This window comes from Gossypium raimondii, chromosome 6, assembly GCF_025698545.1.
Source record: "Gossypium raimondii isolate GPD5lz chromosome 6, ASM2569854v1, whole genome shotgun sequence".
Taxonomy (NCBI): Eukaryota; Viridiplantae; Streptophyta; class Magnoliopsida; order Malvales; family Malvaceae; genus Gossypium; species Gossypium raimondii.
In genome coordinates, this window is record NC_068570.1 from 44,409,474 (window position 1) to 44,425,849 (window position 16,376).

Sequence of the window (16,376 nt, forward strand, 5' to 3'; positions counted from 1 at the left end):
TAAAGATCAATAAAAAAAAACTTTGTGCTTACAATTTTCAACAATTTTATTTAAACACTCATGAGCTTCCATTGTATTCATTTTCAGCTAAAATGTTTCTTCTTGTATTTGTGCTTAATTTGCAAACATTCTGATCTTATAAAGGTTATTTCTTTGTTTGCTTATTTGTATCTCTTTGAAAGGGTTTGTGTCTTAATGTTTGGGTAGAAACCTTAAGGGAGTTTGTAAGGTTAAACATTGTCCTCAAAAGTTGTCAAATTAATGAATTTGGAAAAATCCTTAGTAGTAGAAAGCTAAAGTAGTGGAGTAGGCAATTGGGTCCGAATCACTCTAAATTTTTGTGTTCAATTTTTCTATCATTATTCTCTAACATCCACAAAATTTTAGAAAATCAATTCACCCCCTCTTGACAATTTCGGTTTAATTATTTGAGCTAACAAAACCTAAAACTATGTATTTATAAGGAAAAAATTCGTATTAAAGTGAAAAAGACAAAAGTGCTCTTAATGAATTGGAGAGATTTTTCAAGTTTTTGGCAGATTTGAGTTGCGAACTTCTTGGCCTTTTTTGGACATCTTCCTAACTTGCTTTTTTGTCTGAGTTGTCAAATAAGTCTAGTTAGATGTTTTGGTTCCTTTCGAAATGATATATTATGGGCGCAAGTCGTAGTTCTGTAATTCAACGTATGACTGAAATATTGAAGTAGTGTAGTTAAAAGTTCAATCCACAAATATTTGCTAAAACTAATTTTTATGCTCACTTTTCTCCTGTTATTTCATCTAATCCATAAACAATAAAATATGAGACAAAATAAAATAATTGAGGACTTAGATAGCACAATTCAAAAAGGAAAATTATCACAAAAAATTAGAATTTATGCACTTATCGCATTGAGTGTTTGTACTTTTCTTGATTTAAAATCTTTACATTTTCCTACAGTTTTGCAATTATAAAAAGGCAAAATATCTTTTAATCCTTTAATAGTTATATATATTTTTCAATTTGTTCCTTACTATTTAAAATTACATAAAATCATAAAAATTAAAATTTGTTATATTTTAAATAAAAATTCTAAAAGAATTAAAAAGCAAAAAAACTTTCCAAAAATTATTAAAATAAAAATCTTTTAAATTAAATAATTTTTTTAATTCATAAAATTCAAAAAGTTCCCAAAATTAAAAAAAAAGTTATGTACTCCTTGAATGATAACAAGGTCTCTCTAAAGTTTGAGTTATTCATTCAATACTATTAAAATTAAATTTGAACAAATATTTTTAATTCCTCAAAAAATGTTTTTATTTAATTTCAAAATTATATTAAAATCCTATTTAATACGGACAAAAGAATAACTTAAATTTGAAGAGACTTTATTATTATTCAAGAAGTAAATAACATAATTCTTTTGACTTTTAAAACTTTTTGTTTTTATAATTTTGAAATTTAAGATGAACTTTTTAATATATATAATTTTTATTTTTATTATTTTATTTAAAATAAAAAGAATTTTTAATTTTATGTATTTAAAAGTAAGGACCAAATTGATAAAATTTATAAAACATGAGGGCTAAACAAGTTATTCAATATTTTCTATAGTTGCAAAATTAGATGAAGAGATTAAAAGTTTTAAATAAAAAATAGGTGGACTTACTTTCACAAAATTAAAATAAATAGACTAAATTTTAAATTTCAATAAAGTAAAACGAACTTTAACATATTTAAATCTATTTTATTTAGTATTGAAAAAGCTTAATAAAGCCAGCTTGATGAGATATATATAGGAGAATGAAATTGTTTGAAATACAACCCAATCTAAAAGACGATTACTTGATGATATATATATATATATTTGATGATTGGGGAAGGCAATAAAATTATTTGAGATTGAATTCAAATTATTATATATATATATATATATATATATATTATAATGATATTTGAGTTCTTTTGTTTGCCAAGTTTTACGGGTTTTTAGAAGCTTAAAAACATTTTACATTTGAAAAATGAATGTTTTCCAAGACACGAGTAAAATGAATGGGTTTTGGGGAAAATGTCTTACAGATTTTATTTCTGTAAGATATTTTCCGGAAAATCTTCCTCCCCTCTCACCATTCCTTCTTCATCCAGGTAATTTTCCTCCTTCTAATTCTTAAACTTAGTTGGTGATGTTGCCCAAATAATGTTTGGCTGAACACATCATAACAGTGCCCTTGAAGTTTGAGTTTTATCATACACCAAGGACTGTGTCTAGGCAGTCAGAATTTCATACTGAAAATTTTGTACTGTTCATCATTATTACGTAGTGAAAGGCTAGACTATGTTTGAATTCAGGATTACTTGTGGTTTTTTTTTTATCAGGAATACAGAAAAGATAACAGGGGGCAAAGGCTACTTAGCCAGAGGGAGAGAATGTTAAAAAGGCGTCGCAGTGATATTCTCATGTTAAATTCACCTTTACTTGCTATTTATGAGTCACTCATACCTCCTGTGGAAGAAAAGGCTAAGCAGAAACAGTTGTTAGCATTACTTGAGAAACTAGTTTGCAAAGAATGGCCAGAAGCATGGTTGTATCTCTATGGATCTTGTGAGAACTCTTTTGAGGTGTCAAAGCGTGAGATTGATAATTGCCTTGCGTTTAATGAGGACATTCACGACAAGTCTGAAATCTTGCTAAAGTTGGCAGATATTTTGCAGTCAGATACTCTTCAGAATGTGCAGGTTGATATGTGTTACCTTCTCCAAAATTCATTGTAATAAACTAAATGTGTGGTGTAGCGATAATTTTTTTCCTTTCAAATTGATATATAATGTTTGCTTAGATTTTCAGTTTTGTTTTATTTTAAATGGCAATTTTCTGAGTTCGCTTTGTTTCAACTGATTTGTTCTATTTATTCATAGCTGCTTCTTAGGAATTTGGTTTTATATTTTTTACTTTTAAATAGGCCAATGTTAGTGAGCCATGATTACAATTTGTGCACTCTGCAGGTTTGTAATCTTGATAGGTTGATTACAAGTGGCAATTAATGCATTCTTTTTTGTTTGCCTTTGTGGATGATAATTTAAGATGCGAAAATCTTCTGCCGAAATTTGATTAGTACATGCCCCTTAAGTAGTCTCTATTTTACAACCCTTAAGATTCATCATCTGATTTATATTAGTTTGAGAAGTTGCGGGTTCTGAGCCCCCCTCTATTTCCATTGAACTTTCTTACTTTTTGTTGTCACTTCCAGCTGATATGCTTTCATAATCTGTATAGAGAATTTGCACTTGAAGTTCAGACTCATAATGTGTATGGAGAATATTGCAATTGAAGCTTAGACAGTTTATGGTTAAACTTTACAGTAAAATTGAGTATAACTTGCTGTTGGCCTCATGTACAGGCACTGACTCGTGCCAGGGTCCCCATAGTAAAGCTTATGGATCCAGTGACTGGAATTTCCTGTGACACGCGTAAACAATGTCTTGGCTGTAGTAAATACAAGGCTTCTACTAGATTATGCAAAGATCGATGTAAGATTACGGCAGTTGGCTTTTATTGTGAAACACTGGGCCAAGTCCACAGGAGTGAATGCAACTTACCAAGGAACTCTATCTAGCTACGCGTGAGTTGTTTGCAACTATAATGCTGTTGCCATAGCTAGCAACATCATTCCTGAGCAGCATATTTCAATGGTGTTTGTGGTTAGTCTATTTGGTTTGCTTTGAAATGAATAAAAACATAGATAAAAGTATACGCTGTGATGATGCCAATTTAGGTAGGATTCATGTATCTAGAGATAGGGTAGGACACATTTCAGGGAACACTCTTGGATAACACTCTTTGAACCCTACGTTCCTGGGTAACAAAACCTTGTCCAAGTGTGTTAGAAAATCAATAGTTAAAGCTATTTGGTTGGTTTTTGTAGTCAGTGTGCTTTGCATCTCCCATAATCTTTAATTTTGACCTTTTGAGTTCACATCCATTTTAAAGAAGTTTAAGCTTATTATATGTAATCAAGAAAAGAAATATCCAAACATTTTATGCATGGATGTTAAACAAGTTGTAATTAATTGATTGATAGTGTATACAAAATTCTGTATGATCCAAACATATTCATATAAAATGAGTGTGTTATATCGTATTTGTGTCTTCAAGTGAAACAAACAAAACAATCTTTTATATACATCTAATAAATCATTGCAATATATATAAAAATAATTTAAAATATAAATTTATTAATATATATAATAAAATCAATTAAACAATAAAAGATAATAAATTCTTAACTATAATTTGTTTAATTTAAAACAGCCTTTATGAAATATTTTAGAAAATCGCCAAACAACCAAAATTATTTTACATAGATTCATCCAAATACCGAGAAAAGTAAATTATTTTCAAAAAGTAAATCATTTTCCAAAATTATTTCAAAAATTATTTTACTGACAAACAAACAGAGCATTGGGAGAATTTTTATCTTAAACCCAATTTTAAAAAACCAAAACAGAATAAAGTGTAAATCTCAAATATTAAAACATAGAAATATTTACGTGGGATCTTTCTTGTAATCTTCACAGTGATAATAATAAATACCTCGACCGTACTATTCTTGTTGATGAAAGTTCTCTGATGAAAGTCCCAACATATTTATTTATCTTATTGCACCCGAAGTCGATCCCTAGCCCATAGCAAGGAAAATGCAGTTGGGTATTTAGTAAAATAATCAACCAAACCTGAGCTGAGTTTATGTTTTGCCTGTATTTTCTGACCCACAAACTTGAGGCTTTAATTACTTGAAGACATTATTCTCAACAAGTTCAGCATCCAATGAGTTGAAATTATTGCCAAACCTATGGAAAAAAAAAATCCACCAAAGGCCTACTGCTTCCATTGTAGCCTGCACTAAGTAAACAGTTCCTAATAAATGTCTACTGAAAGTGCAGGAAATGGAAATGTAAACATTTGCAAAAAATAGGAATCTTTCCATGGTGATATGGTTCCCATTCAAATTATAAACAGGACCTACTCGATTAAAAGCACATTTTGGAAACTTGGTTACCAACCATGGCCTTTTCCAATGAACAAGATAAGAGGGTCCACAGAAGAAAAATAAAAATAAAAAGGAAATAATCCCCATACCAAACAAAATTTGCAGATATACAAAACAAGCTTTTCATTGCTGAAATTATTGGTTACCCAAATGCAGGTTTCCTCTAAACTTCAACCCCCCAGAGTTTTAAAACATTAGTTATGCCCCCCCACGAACTCTCCATGATTGTTTACTGCCATACATGTCTTTGTCACTAAAACCATTATCTCCTTCTAACAACCTTGACCAAGCTTAAGCTATCATCATTATCATTATCATTATTTTCTTTTTGGAGAAACAAAAAAAAATCAATGTCAAACTCTGAATCTGAAGTTATTTCGTCTCCATCTTCTTGTGATTTGGTTGAGGCATCTCCTGTTAAGGTTCAAGTGGTTTCTAAATCTGTATCCGACCGCCTTCTTGACAAGTTCTTTGATGTGTCTGAATTCAACTTCGATTATACCAAGAGTGGACTCTGGTCTCCCCCTGTTCCAAGAAGTGCTTTTTTAAGCTCCCCTGGGACAATATTCAATGAACAAGAAATGCTCCAAAGGCTCAAAATTGTCACGGAAAGACGTCGTCGTACTAGAAGATTCAATGTTCGTTTCAACATACGGCTCTCTTTCTTTCATATTTCATTTCGTCAAGTGGGATTCCACTAAATTCGGATTCAATTCTAACGCTGCCATGAATCGTTTTTTTTTTTTTGGCAGGTATTTTGCTGTTCTTGAAGGAACTGCAGGGAAAAGGCAGAAACAGAGAATTTATGTAAATTTTACTAATATTTTTGGAGAAATATATAGTGAATAGTATACATTTGCTAACTCGTTCATCTGCAATTCATCCTCTCTTTTTTTTCTTCTGGTAATTTTCTTGGGGATGTTTGGTTTGTTGGAAATTGCGAAAACCCATTTTTCTCAGAGGTATATCTTCCAATCTTGAATCTCCAAGGGTTGAAAACAGCATTGCAATTTGAATGACAGCTTCTGATTGTTCATCTAATGTTTCAAAAAGGCCTAATTCTCGTTGTCATAGAGTCTCCCAAGCTACTGTTGCATTAGATTTAAAATTGACGTAAATTGATTTCAAAATCCTAAATGTGAATATGGTATGCATATCAAGAACAGTGCAATTAGAAGATGTGGTTTTGTTTAACATTGTCACATAGGTATAATCACAATTTAATCACTTACCGTTTGCGTATTTGGATAATTTGGCCCGTATTCCGTTTTGGGCTAAATTTGGTTCCAACTTGAATAAAAGGATTAAATTTGAACATTTATCTTTTAAAAAATTAAATTACTATTTTTTAACAAAAATATTGGCAAATATTAAAATTAAACATAACAATATGTGCTTTTTTTGAATTTTTAAATATTTTTATGATTTTTGAATTATTTGTTGATAACATAATATAGTTAAATAGTATCATGACAACTTCAAATATATGTGGATAGTCATGTGGGTTGTCACGCCAACATCGTTAAAAGATTAATATTTTAGTCAACATTTCATTAAAAAAGCAATTTGTCTCATTTTGATAGATTTTATGATCAAATTTAACTAAAAATTATTAAATTGACAAAATGTATATATTAAAGATTAAATTTATCATTATACCATTTAAACAATTTAATATACAATAATACATGAAATAAAAAATTTAAATAATTAATATAAATCACATGTTAAATTTTAAATTAAGTATACAAATAATTAATACAAACAATTTATCATTATAATCACATGTTAAATTTTAAATTTTAATAATTTTACTGAGTACTAATTAATTATTTATGACTACCTCAAAAATTCATTAAAGATATTTTTTCTTTTATTTTGTAAAAATTCATTAAAGATGTTAATATAATAATCATTAATATAACACTTTTCATTCCACCCAATACCCTAATCTCCCACCAATCATAAGTTCAAAGACAAACACAAACTAATATTGTGAATGGTAGCATTGGTTAGGATGAAAGAATAAATGGGTGTGTTTCAATAATTTTATTATAAAATCTTAAAAGCTAAATAATTTATTATTTCAACTGTTCATGTTCATAGTTGTCTCTCCCAATCAGGGACGAAGCTAGAATAATGTTTTAGGGGCTGAATCAAATTTTAATTTTTAATAATTTATATATTTATAATTTTTAAAGGATTAAATCAATTTTTCATCATTTTAGAGGAGGTCAAAGTGCAATTTTACCTTTACTTAAAGAGCCTAAATAGAAATTTTTCATTTTAAGGGGATCGGGCCCTTGCCAACCCCCCTAATTTCTCCTTTACTCCTAATAATGTTACTTCCAAGATTTGAAACCCAATAATGTTACCTTCAATATTTAAACCTACATTCTCCTCTTAGGAGAACAATGTATCTGATTACTGCACGCGACCATTTGTTAGTTTTACAAAACTATTTTAATTTCAAACCCAGTATGTTTAGCAATACTTGTATGATGAAAAAGTAAAAGCAATAGAGAATGAGGTCTAAATATGTAATGTTTTCAAGAGAATTTAAATATAAATATAATTACAATAAATATATTTAAATAACTATAATTAAAATTAATTGTTATAATATATAATTAAATTAATAATTAAAATATATTTAACCTCAATCAAAACAAATTTAAATAAAATTCATGACACAACTTAAATAAAATGAGTATCAAGATGTAGTGTTTATTAAACACATCATAGTATCCAAAAGTTTCACATCTAATTTCTCAAACTCTGTTTGAATCAGGAAAGTATAATAATTTGGGGTTGTTTTCCGGAATAACATGAGAAAGAATTATTTATCAGAATAATATGAAAATTCTTTTAATTACTAGAATAATATGAATTGTGTATGGAAATCTCAAATCGGCATGACGGCTAATGATTTAGAGTAAGTACAAAGAAATGGTTGTGTTAAAAAGAAACATGGAATCCTCGTAATTCCAAATTGACAGCCGACATGCCAACTTAGGTTCCCAATAGCTTGTCAAGTTGGAACTTTGAAAATTTTTATATATTTTTAAAACTATCCTAAATCATTGGCAGTTATGTCAATTTGAAGTTCTCATGCATAATACATATTATTCCAGTAATTAAAAAAAATTTCCACATTATTCCAGTAATTTTTTTTCATATTATTCTGGAAAAAAAGCCAATAAATTGGGGAGCTAATGAATTTTAAATTGATGTTGATCATCATCCTGCAGTTTCTTAATAATATTAAAAATTTCCCTCCAGGTTCGTTAACGTGTTTCTATTTCTAATATTACATATAAATGGAAGGAACTTCCGACTCAAGCAACAACCAAAAACTGTGCATCCTTTGCAATTCCAGCAACTTTCTAGTAGTATTTGCATTATTATGATTTGCATGAACTTTCAAGATTAAATTAAATAAAAAGTGGAATCATTAGGTGGTACCAGTTACATTCTCACTGGATTAATGGAAAGAAAAATAAAAGGATGCTAATTTGGAAACAAATGGAAATCACATGCTAATCATGTGGTCTTCTGATTTAGATAGGTAACCAATCCCCAAAATCAACAACTCATTCCTTTTGTGGGGTCCCATTTGTATGCATTTTACCAAGAGAATAAAATAAAAATTTGGTAGGATAGACAGCCAAAGAAAATCTTGTTTTGCCTTCTGCAATGTCTGAAATACTCTCCAAACCCAGGCTGGTCCCCTGTTCTGTTTCTGCTTTGTAACAAAACAGTTTTTTTTCTTTTGCATAAACAAGATCTACCCTGTTCAATCCTTTATTTGGGAACAATGGTAAAAAATTAAGAGAGGCATTGAGAAAATTCAAAGGGAAGAGCTTTCAGGGTTTCAAATTTTGGACTTTTACCCCTTCAAGCAGTGAACTTTCATCAAGTCCTATGTAGCTATGGAAGTACCTGTCAAAGATTGAAAAATGTAATGTAATTATGACCTTTGGGGAGACACAATGGGACCCCTGATGATGTGCACCAATGAACACGTCTTTTTTTTTTTCCTTCGATTTCTGTTCTGTAATAGTTCATGGAATTATCTTGCAACTTGCAAATGTTCAACAGAGATCCTCCTTTTAATACTATATCTCCATACTTCTTTCTTCACTCCCTACCATATTCTTTCCTTTAATTTCCCTCCTATAAACATCACATCTTAATTCTCCCTAGCTGTCAAACTTGCTATTAAACCCTTTTTTTATTGTACATCTGCAATTCTGCATTAATTTTTTTATGTTTCACCATTGTTGTATGTTTCAATCCAATAATCGCTAGGTGGCAGGATTAGAAGCTCCTTTTTTGGATAAAATTTGTATCTAAATAGCATTACTTGTTAATATTTACAAAAGGAACTGTACTACATACCATTGCTTAAACAGCATGTACCAAAGTTTAGTTCATAAAAAAGAAGGGAAAAAGATAAAAAGAAAAAGAAGATAGAAAAAAAAAGCAAGAAGTTAGGTCTAGGCAGTGTTTGAGGCATGTATATAATAAGATCTATAAGAAGATGAACTTTCAGGTATCAAACAACTTCTCTAATGGACATCCATCACACTCATGTATAATTGTCTAAGAGGTATTTCGAAAGGGACATACCCTGCAACATTGCCATCAAATATCAGACTGCAATGGCACTTTGTCCCAAACTTTCTTTCCCTGTAATGCCATCTTTTAACGTTTGGAAATAAATATTGTAGTCCTTCTCTGGGGGTGGGTTTTCAGGGTCCACTGTGAATGGTTCACTAAATGGAACCACACTTTTAACCTGTAAAAGAAACAAAAATGTAAATGAAGAAATCAAAGCAAAATACTGGACATCTAACATTTAACCACAGCTATATGTTCAGCCTAGGTTAGAGTAGACAATAACATCAATTCCTCCGTCAACACGTAATTTGAAGCTTGTCGAACATTCATACTTAACTCCTCAAGCTTTGATTTAGTTCTTTTTAACGTCCATCAATGTTTTCTAGGTTAATGGTAAAATGTATCATTGTAACACAACTCAACCGTTTAGGTGAAGTGATTTAAGATCTAGAATGCTGAAACCAAATATGATTGGATATGATTCATCCCAATGTAAAGCTACAGGCATCAGTAGAAGAAAGAAAATATGATTTAACATAATAGCAAGTAATAGACTAACCTCGAATGTCTTGTCACATGCATATGGGCTTTCCAAGGCAGCAATGCATATGAGAGCAATTTCTTCTCTTGATATCTTTCCCTGTATTGTCAGAAAATGAAAACAATTTTAGCAAGAAAACAGAGTTCTAGCCACACTAAAAATGTTTATGTTCGGAAAACAAGTTATGAGGTAGAACTGTATCCACCTTATCAGTGGCCCAATGCTCATACTAGCAGAATTATAAGAAAGGAAAATATTTTTTTGGATGTCTAACATTGATAACCACAGTTAGGAATATTAGACAAGCTTAGTCACAACTAACTGTTCAGTTTAATTCAATGACATACCGTTATATTGTCTCCTTGATCAAAAACGAGATCAGCTCCAGCAGGTTCTTCAGTTAATGCACAAGGCCTTACAATTGTATAAGGAATTCCACTCTCTCGTATCAAATCCTCACCCTGTTATAGAGGGAAAAAAAAGTGTAGGGTAAAACATGGATTCCAGCTTCATAGCTAAAGAACTGATGATAGAGAGAGAAACGCTTCAGCTGAGAATGGAACAGATAACTACAATTAACTTACCAAAACTAGTACTTAAGTAATATCTCATTAATTTAATAGATTTGCTTAAGGTACTCAAATTATGAAATTGAAAAAGAAGGGATCTCCAAAATCATAAAGGGTAAAAGAAAATGTTGGTTGATGATGTAGTAGAGCTTCTCATCAATAATTGCCTTCTTGTAGGAAGGTGCTGGAAGCATATAAACTCTAAATCTATTTCTGACACTAGCTTGATGGAAAATGCATCATATATGGGGAAAATAATACCTCAAATATCATACATTCAAGCATTTCTATAGTTCAATAGTGGAAACTTTCTAGTTTTGAAACCAATACCGTGTTCACACGCTCGATGTATTGTATCGTAATGGTAAGCATTAAACAGCTGGTTTTTTTTCTCTCCAACAATATTTAATCCTTACAGCATGATGCATAAATAGAACTACATGCATAGAAAATAACCTTCAACTTGAATGTTAAGACAAAATCCAATTCCTTATTCAAGCGCACAGCAGGAGGTTGTTTGCTCAGGTCAATGCCAGGCCTGTCCGGTCTAGTAACTCCTGCAGAGCTCACGTGTACAAACCTACAAGTGAAGCAACAGATAAATAATCGAATAAGACCCCCATCATCAGCACCTCCCTCCCCGAAAAAAGAACAAGAATAGACCAGATTATAGAAAGAATCTGATAGAATGAAGAGAAAAGAATATGAACCTGGGAGTGATAGGATCCTTTATGTATGCTTTTATGGTAGAGAGTGGAAGCTCAAAAGGTCCTTCTACAAAAGTGGGATTCAGTTTCCCATCATATTCAAACTTGCTGAACATGAGCTGGAATAATTTGCATTCCTCGTAAACAGTTTGGTAAAAACTCAAAATTCAGAAAGATAAAAAAGCATAGACCAAGTGGCAAACCTGAAATGATACGACATTACTTGGATTGAATGGTGGAGCGTCAGATACAGTCCGTGCTCGAAATACAGGCCTCAGTGAAGAGAATGGCAAACGAATCTGTAAAGAAACAGGAAGTTACAAGTTGAAAGGAGAAGGTAATTTGTTTGATAATGCTGATGTATAAAATGGTCATGGTGTTACACACAGACTGCCATTGGCCTCCAATGGTGTCAAAGCTTGCTGTATAACCCACCGTATCCCAATCAGTGCTAGTGCGAACAATTAGTTTATACCGACGACCATCACCCTTTAAGCGCAACTCAAAACCATCATATGCTTTAAGATCCACTGGGGAGGAAAAGTTCTGAAAATAAAAACCAGTAGCCTTTTTACTTTTTTCATAAGAAAATGGAACCAAAGTAAGCTATGCATTCAGAAGTCCTATTGAACACCCAAAGAAAAGCACATATGTGCACTTGAGAAAGATATTCAAACCAATATATATCTCGTCAAATGTGATTTCCGGGGAGGTCTGATATGAGTATGGTTATTAGTTAATGGTTATAACTGGATATAGTTTTAATTCTATCAGATTACTATCCTACCTTTAAAATGTTTCCTTAGCTGCAAATCTGAGGAGTTGAAGCCTACAGTGTCAAATACCAGCCTCTTACCAGATTGTGCCAAAAGCAGTCCCTTAACCTTTTATGACTATTACCTAACTCATATTTTCTTACTTTGTTCTTCACCTAAATGAACGCACTTATAACGCTTGCAACATGTCAGACAACAAAATTGCGAAACATGCATGGTGTAAGAACAACAAAAGCTATTCTTGTTTGCGTACCTTTGTTCTGATACTAGTAAACCCACCATTGTTTGCCGTTGAAACAATGCCTTGCAAAGACAATGAATTGGATAAGGAAAAGGGAAAAATGGGAACAAAGAGATGATAGAGCCATAATAGAGGCTCATAGTTAAGGTCACGGTTCTAATGCCAGCACGATGTATTATAGAGAGAAAATCTAATGAAAGGTTCTCAAAAGAACAAACCTTTGAAAAGCCCTGTTGGTTTACCACCTTCACCACCAGTCCGATCAATCTGAAATGTACTTTCACTAACACCTCCCATTACAACATCATCTAAAGCGCCCCAATCAAGTTCTTTTGAAAGCTGATCTGCTTGATGGAAACATGGAATAAAGAAAAAGAAAATAACCATATTTTGTATAAAACCAGAAAATTGTAGATCATAGATTTACACTAACAATATATCACAACTTTAGAAATTGAGATATGCTACAGATGTTACTCAAAAATCAATATTCTAAATGGAAACCTAAATCCTCATGTAATGACAAATAATGGAAGTTTGTCTCCTTTGTTTCATTTATAGACAAAATAAAGCCCTTTGCATTAAATATCCCTTCCCACAATTCATAATTTATAATTATTTTAGCTTGTCTAAATCGAAAGAAAACACTTTTCTCAGACAGCTTTGCAGTAGGAAGGGTGTTAATTGCAATTTTCAACTAGCGGGACAATTTCGAGAGAATACCTTCAATTCCAAAAAGCAGTTTCCCTGTTCGTAGTCCGACACTCTCCCTCACAGCATTAATCAAGTTTTTCATTCCAATGTACTCAACCATTTCAGGTGAATCACCTTTTATCTGTTTCATCAAACAAACAAACAAATTCTCAAGTATAACTCCCTCAAGAGAATCTGAAGAGGTAAAAGATTGCAATTAGTTTGCTACCTCTGGTTCAAAAAACTTGACTCCCTGAAAGAAATAAAATTTGGATGTCAGGGTCCTAAACCAGGAAAAATATTATTTACTATAATCCAATAAAACACTCAATCTTCTCATAGACTAAAAGAAAATTTTGAAACTTAGCCAACTGTTTTATAACCAATAGTTTCATCATTCGGAGAATGCCCGAAATCATACTTGACTGTATTTTGCTCGGTCAGGAGTGTCCCCTTCCTTTGGGCCAATAATGACAGAAGCAGCATTTATGACTTTCTTCACTCCTTTGAAGTACTGAGCAACGAGTGTGCTCTCCTTTGTAATGTCTCCGACAATCTGCAATTTGAAGGAAAGGGCGAATTAGGAAGCATGGAATGGAAGGATTAAAGGATAAACTCTATCAACAATGAAGAAGGATATATTAACATAAGTATAGTTTCAGATCACATGGATCTGCACTATGACAGCACTAAGGCTTTTCTTGGTATGAAGGATGGAAAGGAGTTAGAATGCAAAATTTGTTAATCAAATGGTTAAGATTCATAACCACTTTCTTACTTTGTAGCTTAAGCATTATATTAACAAATTTTCCATTCTCATTCGTAGATTAACAAATTTTCCATTCTCATTCATTTCCATCTTTTATACCAAGCGGAGCATAAAAGTTAAGTTTGTATGTTTAAGAATCATGATAAATATAGCAAACAAACATATTTCTTTAATGCAATACCTTAGTACGACCACATCATAAAATCAATGACCTAAAACAAAACTATATTGAAGACTTAACATGGGAAGGTAGCTCACCAATTCAATATCGGGACCGAGCATCTTTCTTGCTTTCTCTTCATTCCTAACCTAAATGTAGGCACACAAGAAAAGAAAAAGTTAAAAGGGCGAAAGAGAAAAGAGGAAAAGAGAATGAGAGAAACAAGTCAAATCTATACTAAGACAGCCCTCTTGAAGCACTTCAAAAGGCATCAATTCATAAATCATATTTCAAGGGAATGCTAGATAAAGGTGTATAAGGTTTAGGACAAATACCAATGCTTTAACAGGCAACCCTTTCTTCCTTAAGTTGTTAACCACTCTCCTACCTACACCCCCAGTAGCTCCAACTACCAAAACGTAGTCAGAAGTTCCCATTTTCTTCTCTGATTCTTCGGGCGATGAACCGGATAATTTCTCAATTATAAATTCAACAATCTTCAGGGAACAGTAAATTGCATATAAGTGTGTGCACACAAATTTAAGAATCAAGACATTATGATTAAAAGAAGGATAGAAAGTTTATGCTACCTTAGCAGGAGAAGGTGGTCCATTGAAAAAGTATAACGTTTTAAAAAATCTCCCCAAATCCCAACCCTGTTTTTCAGCAGATATAGGATCTTTGTACGTTGCAGAAGATAAATAAGCGGACCTTCGTTGGTTAAGACGATACTTAGGTCTGCCATTAAGTTGAAGAAATGGTTTAGGAAGTTGACAGGAGAGAAGCTGAGGATGCATACAACTCTTAGAAAATTTTCTACCAACATTTGATGAAGAACCCTGCAGTTTTTTCAGTTGATGAAGTTATGAAATCAAAAATGACCCCATGATTGTATAGAAAATGGCAAACACCAAATTTGACAAAGGAGTTTATAGTTCAAAGATACTGTATCAGAAATCAAAATATTCTTACTTACACTTCCAGAGTGAACATAGAGTAATAAACCCAGAAATATTGTAAATGAAAATATATTCAATATATACAAATAGCTATACAAACAGAACAAATGCATGCAATGATGATAATTTACTTGCCTGAATACTGAAGATGGAGAAGGGAGATGATGATGATGATATTGTTGTAGAAAAACAACTTTCCATTTCTTGACAGTGGGTTACACAGTTAAAAAAAAAGAATTTACAACTAGAGACTGGAAGAAGGTTCAAAGATCAAAAGGTTGGCGTTGTGCAAGTGTAGATTGATAGTTTTGATATTTGAAGCAAAGCAGTTAATATAGACCACACACCCCAACTCTGCAACAGTCGGCTTCAGAAGAACTTGGACTTTCGAAGGTAAAAAGCAAAGGGGCTTTTTAGAAGGGGCTCTATTGGGTTTGAAAGTGGGCTTATAAAGCCATTAGGTAGCACCAGCTCCTTGCCTCTCCATTCCCGAAAACAAACAAACAAACAAAAAAAGGGGTAAATTATGATGAAAGAAGGCAGATTGAAATAAGATTATCATACAAGATGGTTCTGTACTGTATTCAGTGGTGAAGAAGTTGCAAAGAAGAGAAGATGCCGAAACCAGGTTTGCCATTTTAGGCACCTGCACCCTCTTATATATATATATTTATATATATTACATTACTTCGTTATATAACCTCGATTGGGCATTTTTACCGTATCTGAAAAGGATAATAGTATCGATCGGGCACCCAAATTGTTATATTAATACTATATCAAATAATTTCATCTCTATTATGATCAAAATCCCTATACTATTTGTTAATTTGTTCTTACAGTTATCTCTAGAAACTCATTATGGTATGAGTTGCGATAAAATTAGGTGTGAAAATGCTCTCTTTTAAAATATAAAATTTAGTTTTATAATTTAATTCTAAGACATTAAATCTCTATATTTTTTATTTAAAAATATTAGTTCTTGCGTTAAACTACAATTAAAATTGTTCATTTAACTATTATAAAAGGGTAAAATAATTTTTTAGCTCTCATTTTTTATAGTGTTCTTTTTTGTCTATTTGATCCTTACTCTTTAAAAATAGGGTAAACTATTAAAATAGTCACTTTTATTTGTCTCATGATACATTTTAGTCACTTATGTTTGAAATGTTACGTTTTAATCACTTACGTTATTGTGTTGTAACATTTGTTACTGAGCGTTAATTGTCGTTAACGGTGTAAAGTAAACTGACGTGGCACGTTAAATTATCATTTCAAATGACAATTTTAGGTTAAATTATACAATTGGTC

At 31.7% G+C, this 16,376-nt stretch overlaps 2 protein-coding genes and 1 long non-coding RNA gene across 6 annotated transcripts; 1 reads left to right on the top strand and 2 right to left on the bottom strand.

Moving 5' to 3' along the window:
* The first annotated feature begins 1,980 nt into the window (after positions 1-1,980).
* Positions 1,981-3,728, top strand: LOC105774858 (UTP:RNA uridylyltransferase 1-like). Its single transcript, XM_052632959.1, has 3 exons — positions 1,981-2,124; positions 2,356-2,715; positions 3,378-3,728. The coding sequence occupies exons 2-3, from the start codon at positions 2,407-2,409 to the stop codon at positions 3,591-3,593; spliced, it is 525 nt and encodes a 174-aa protein (XP_052488919.1). The 5' UTR covers positions 1,981-2,124; positions 2,356-2,406; the 3' UTR covers positions 3,594-3,728.
* A 1,533-nt stretch (positions 3,729-5,261) lies between these two features.
* LOC105773630 (protein HIGH CHLOROPHYLL FLUORESCENCE PHENOTYPE 173, chloroplastic) lies at positions 5,262-15,385 on the bottom strand. 4 transcript variants are annotated; one of them, XM_052632557.1, is made up of 17 exons: positions 15,201-15,385; positions 14,697-14,945; positions 14,442-14,603; positions 14,205-14,255; positions 13,599-13,733; positions 13,407-13,430; positions 13,208-13,319; positions 12,703-12,828; positions 12,497-12,546; positions 11,855-12,013; positions 11,671-11,766; positions 11,471-11,586; positions 11,217-11,340; positions 10,539-10,652; positions 10,210-10,290; positions 9,689-9,828; positions 5,262-5,573 (listed from the first exon to the last, which is right to left on the bottom strand). In XM_052632557.1, exons 1-17 carry the CDS (start codon positions 15,264-15,266, stop codon positions 5,381-5,383), a joined length of 1,998 nt encoding a protein of 665 aa, XP_052488517.1. In that variant the 5' UTR covers positions 15,267-15,385; the 3' UTR covers positions 5,262-5,380. The 4 variants fall into 4 exon arrangements, with proteins under 4 accessions (XP_052488517.1, XP_052488516.1, XP_012451122.1 ...); XM_052632556.1 differs by lacking the exon at positions 5,262-5,573 and having other exon boundaries at positions 9,447-9,828; positions 11,903-12,013; positions 15,201-15,383; XM_012595668.2 differs by lacking the exon at positions 5,262-5,573 and having other exon boundaries at positions 9,447-9,828; positions 15,201-15,382.
* Positions 8,482-8,970, bottom strand: LOC128041883 (uncharacterized). The gene is made up of 2 exons (XR_008196880.1): positions 8,921-8,970; positions 8,482-8,829 (listed from the first exon to the last, which is right to left on the bottom strand). It is a non-coding gene; the product is annotated as an uncharacterized LOC128041883 (long non-coding RNA).
* Positions 15,386-16,376: the final 991 nt, after the last annotated feature.

What these genes read in the sequence shown, in the direction of transcription:
- LOC105774858 (XM_052632959.1), top strand. Translation starts at nt 2,407, where the DNA reads ATGTTAAAAAGGCGTCGCAGTGATATTCTCATGTTAAATTCACCTTTA. An exon ending in ATACTCTTCAGAATGTGCAG is followed by an intron (nt 2,716 to 3,377) that starts GTTGATATGTGT and finishes CCTCATGTACAG; the next exon opens with GCACTGACTCGTGCCAGGGT.
- LOC105773630 (XM_052632557.1), bottom strand. Translation starts at nt 15,266, where the DNA reads ATGGAAAGTTGTTTTTCTACAACAATATCATCATCATCATCTCCCTTC. An exon ending in GACCACCTTCTCCTGCTAAG is followed by an intron (nt 14,604 to 14,696) that starts GTAGCATAAACT and finishes TGTTCCCTGAAG; the next exon opens with ATTGTTGAATTTATAATTGA. An exon ending in GGTTGCCTGTTAAAGCATTG is followed by an intron (nt 14,256 to 14,441) that starts GTATTTGTCCTA and finishes GCCTACATTTAG; the next exon opens with GTTAGGAATGAAGAGAAAGC.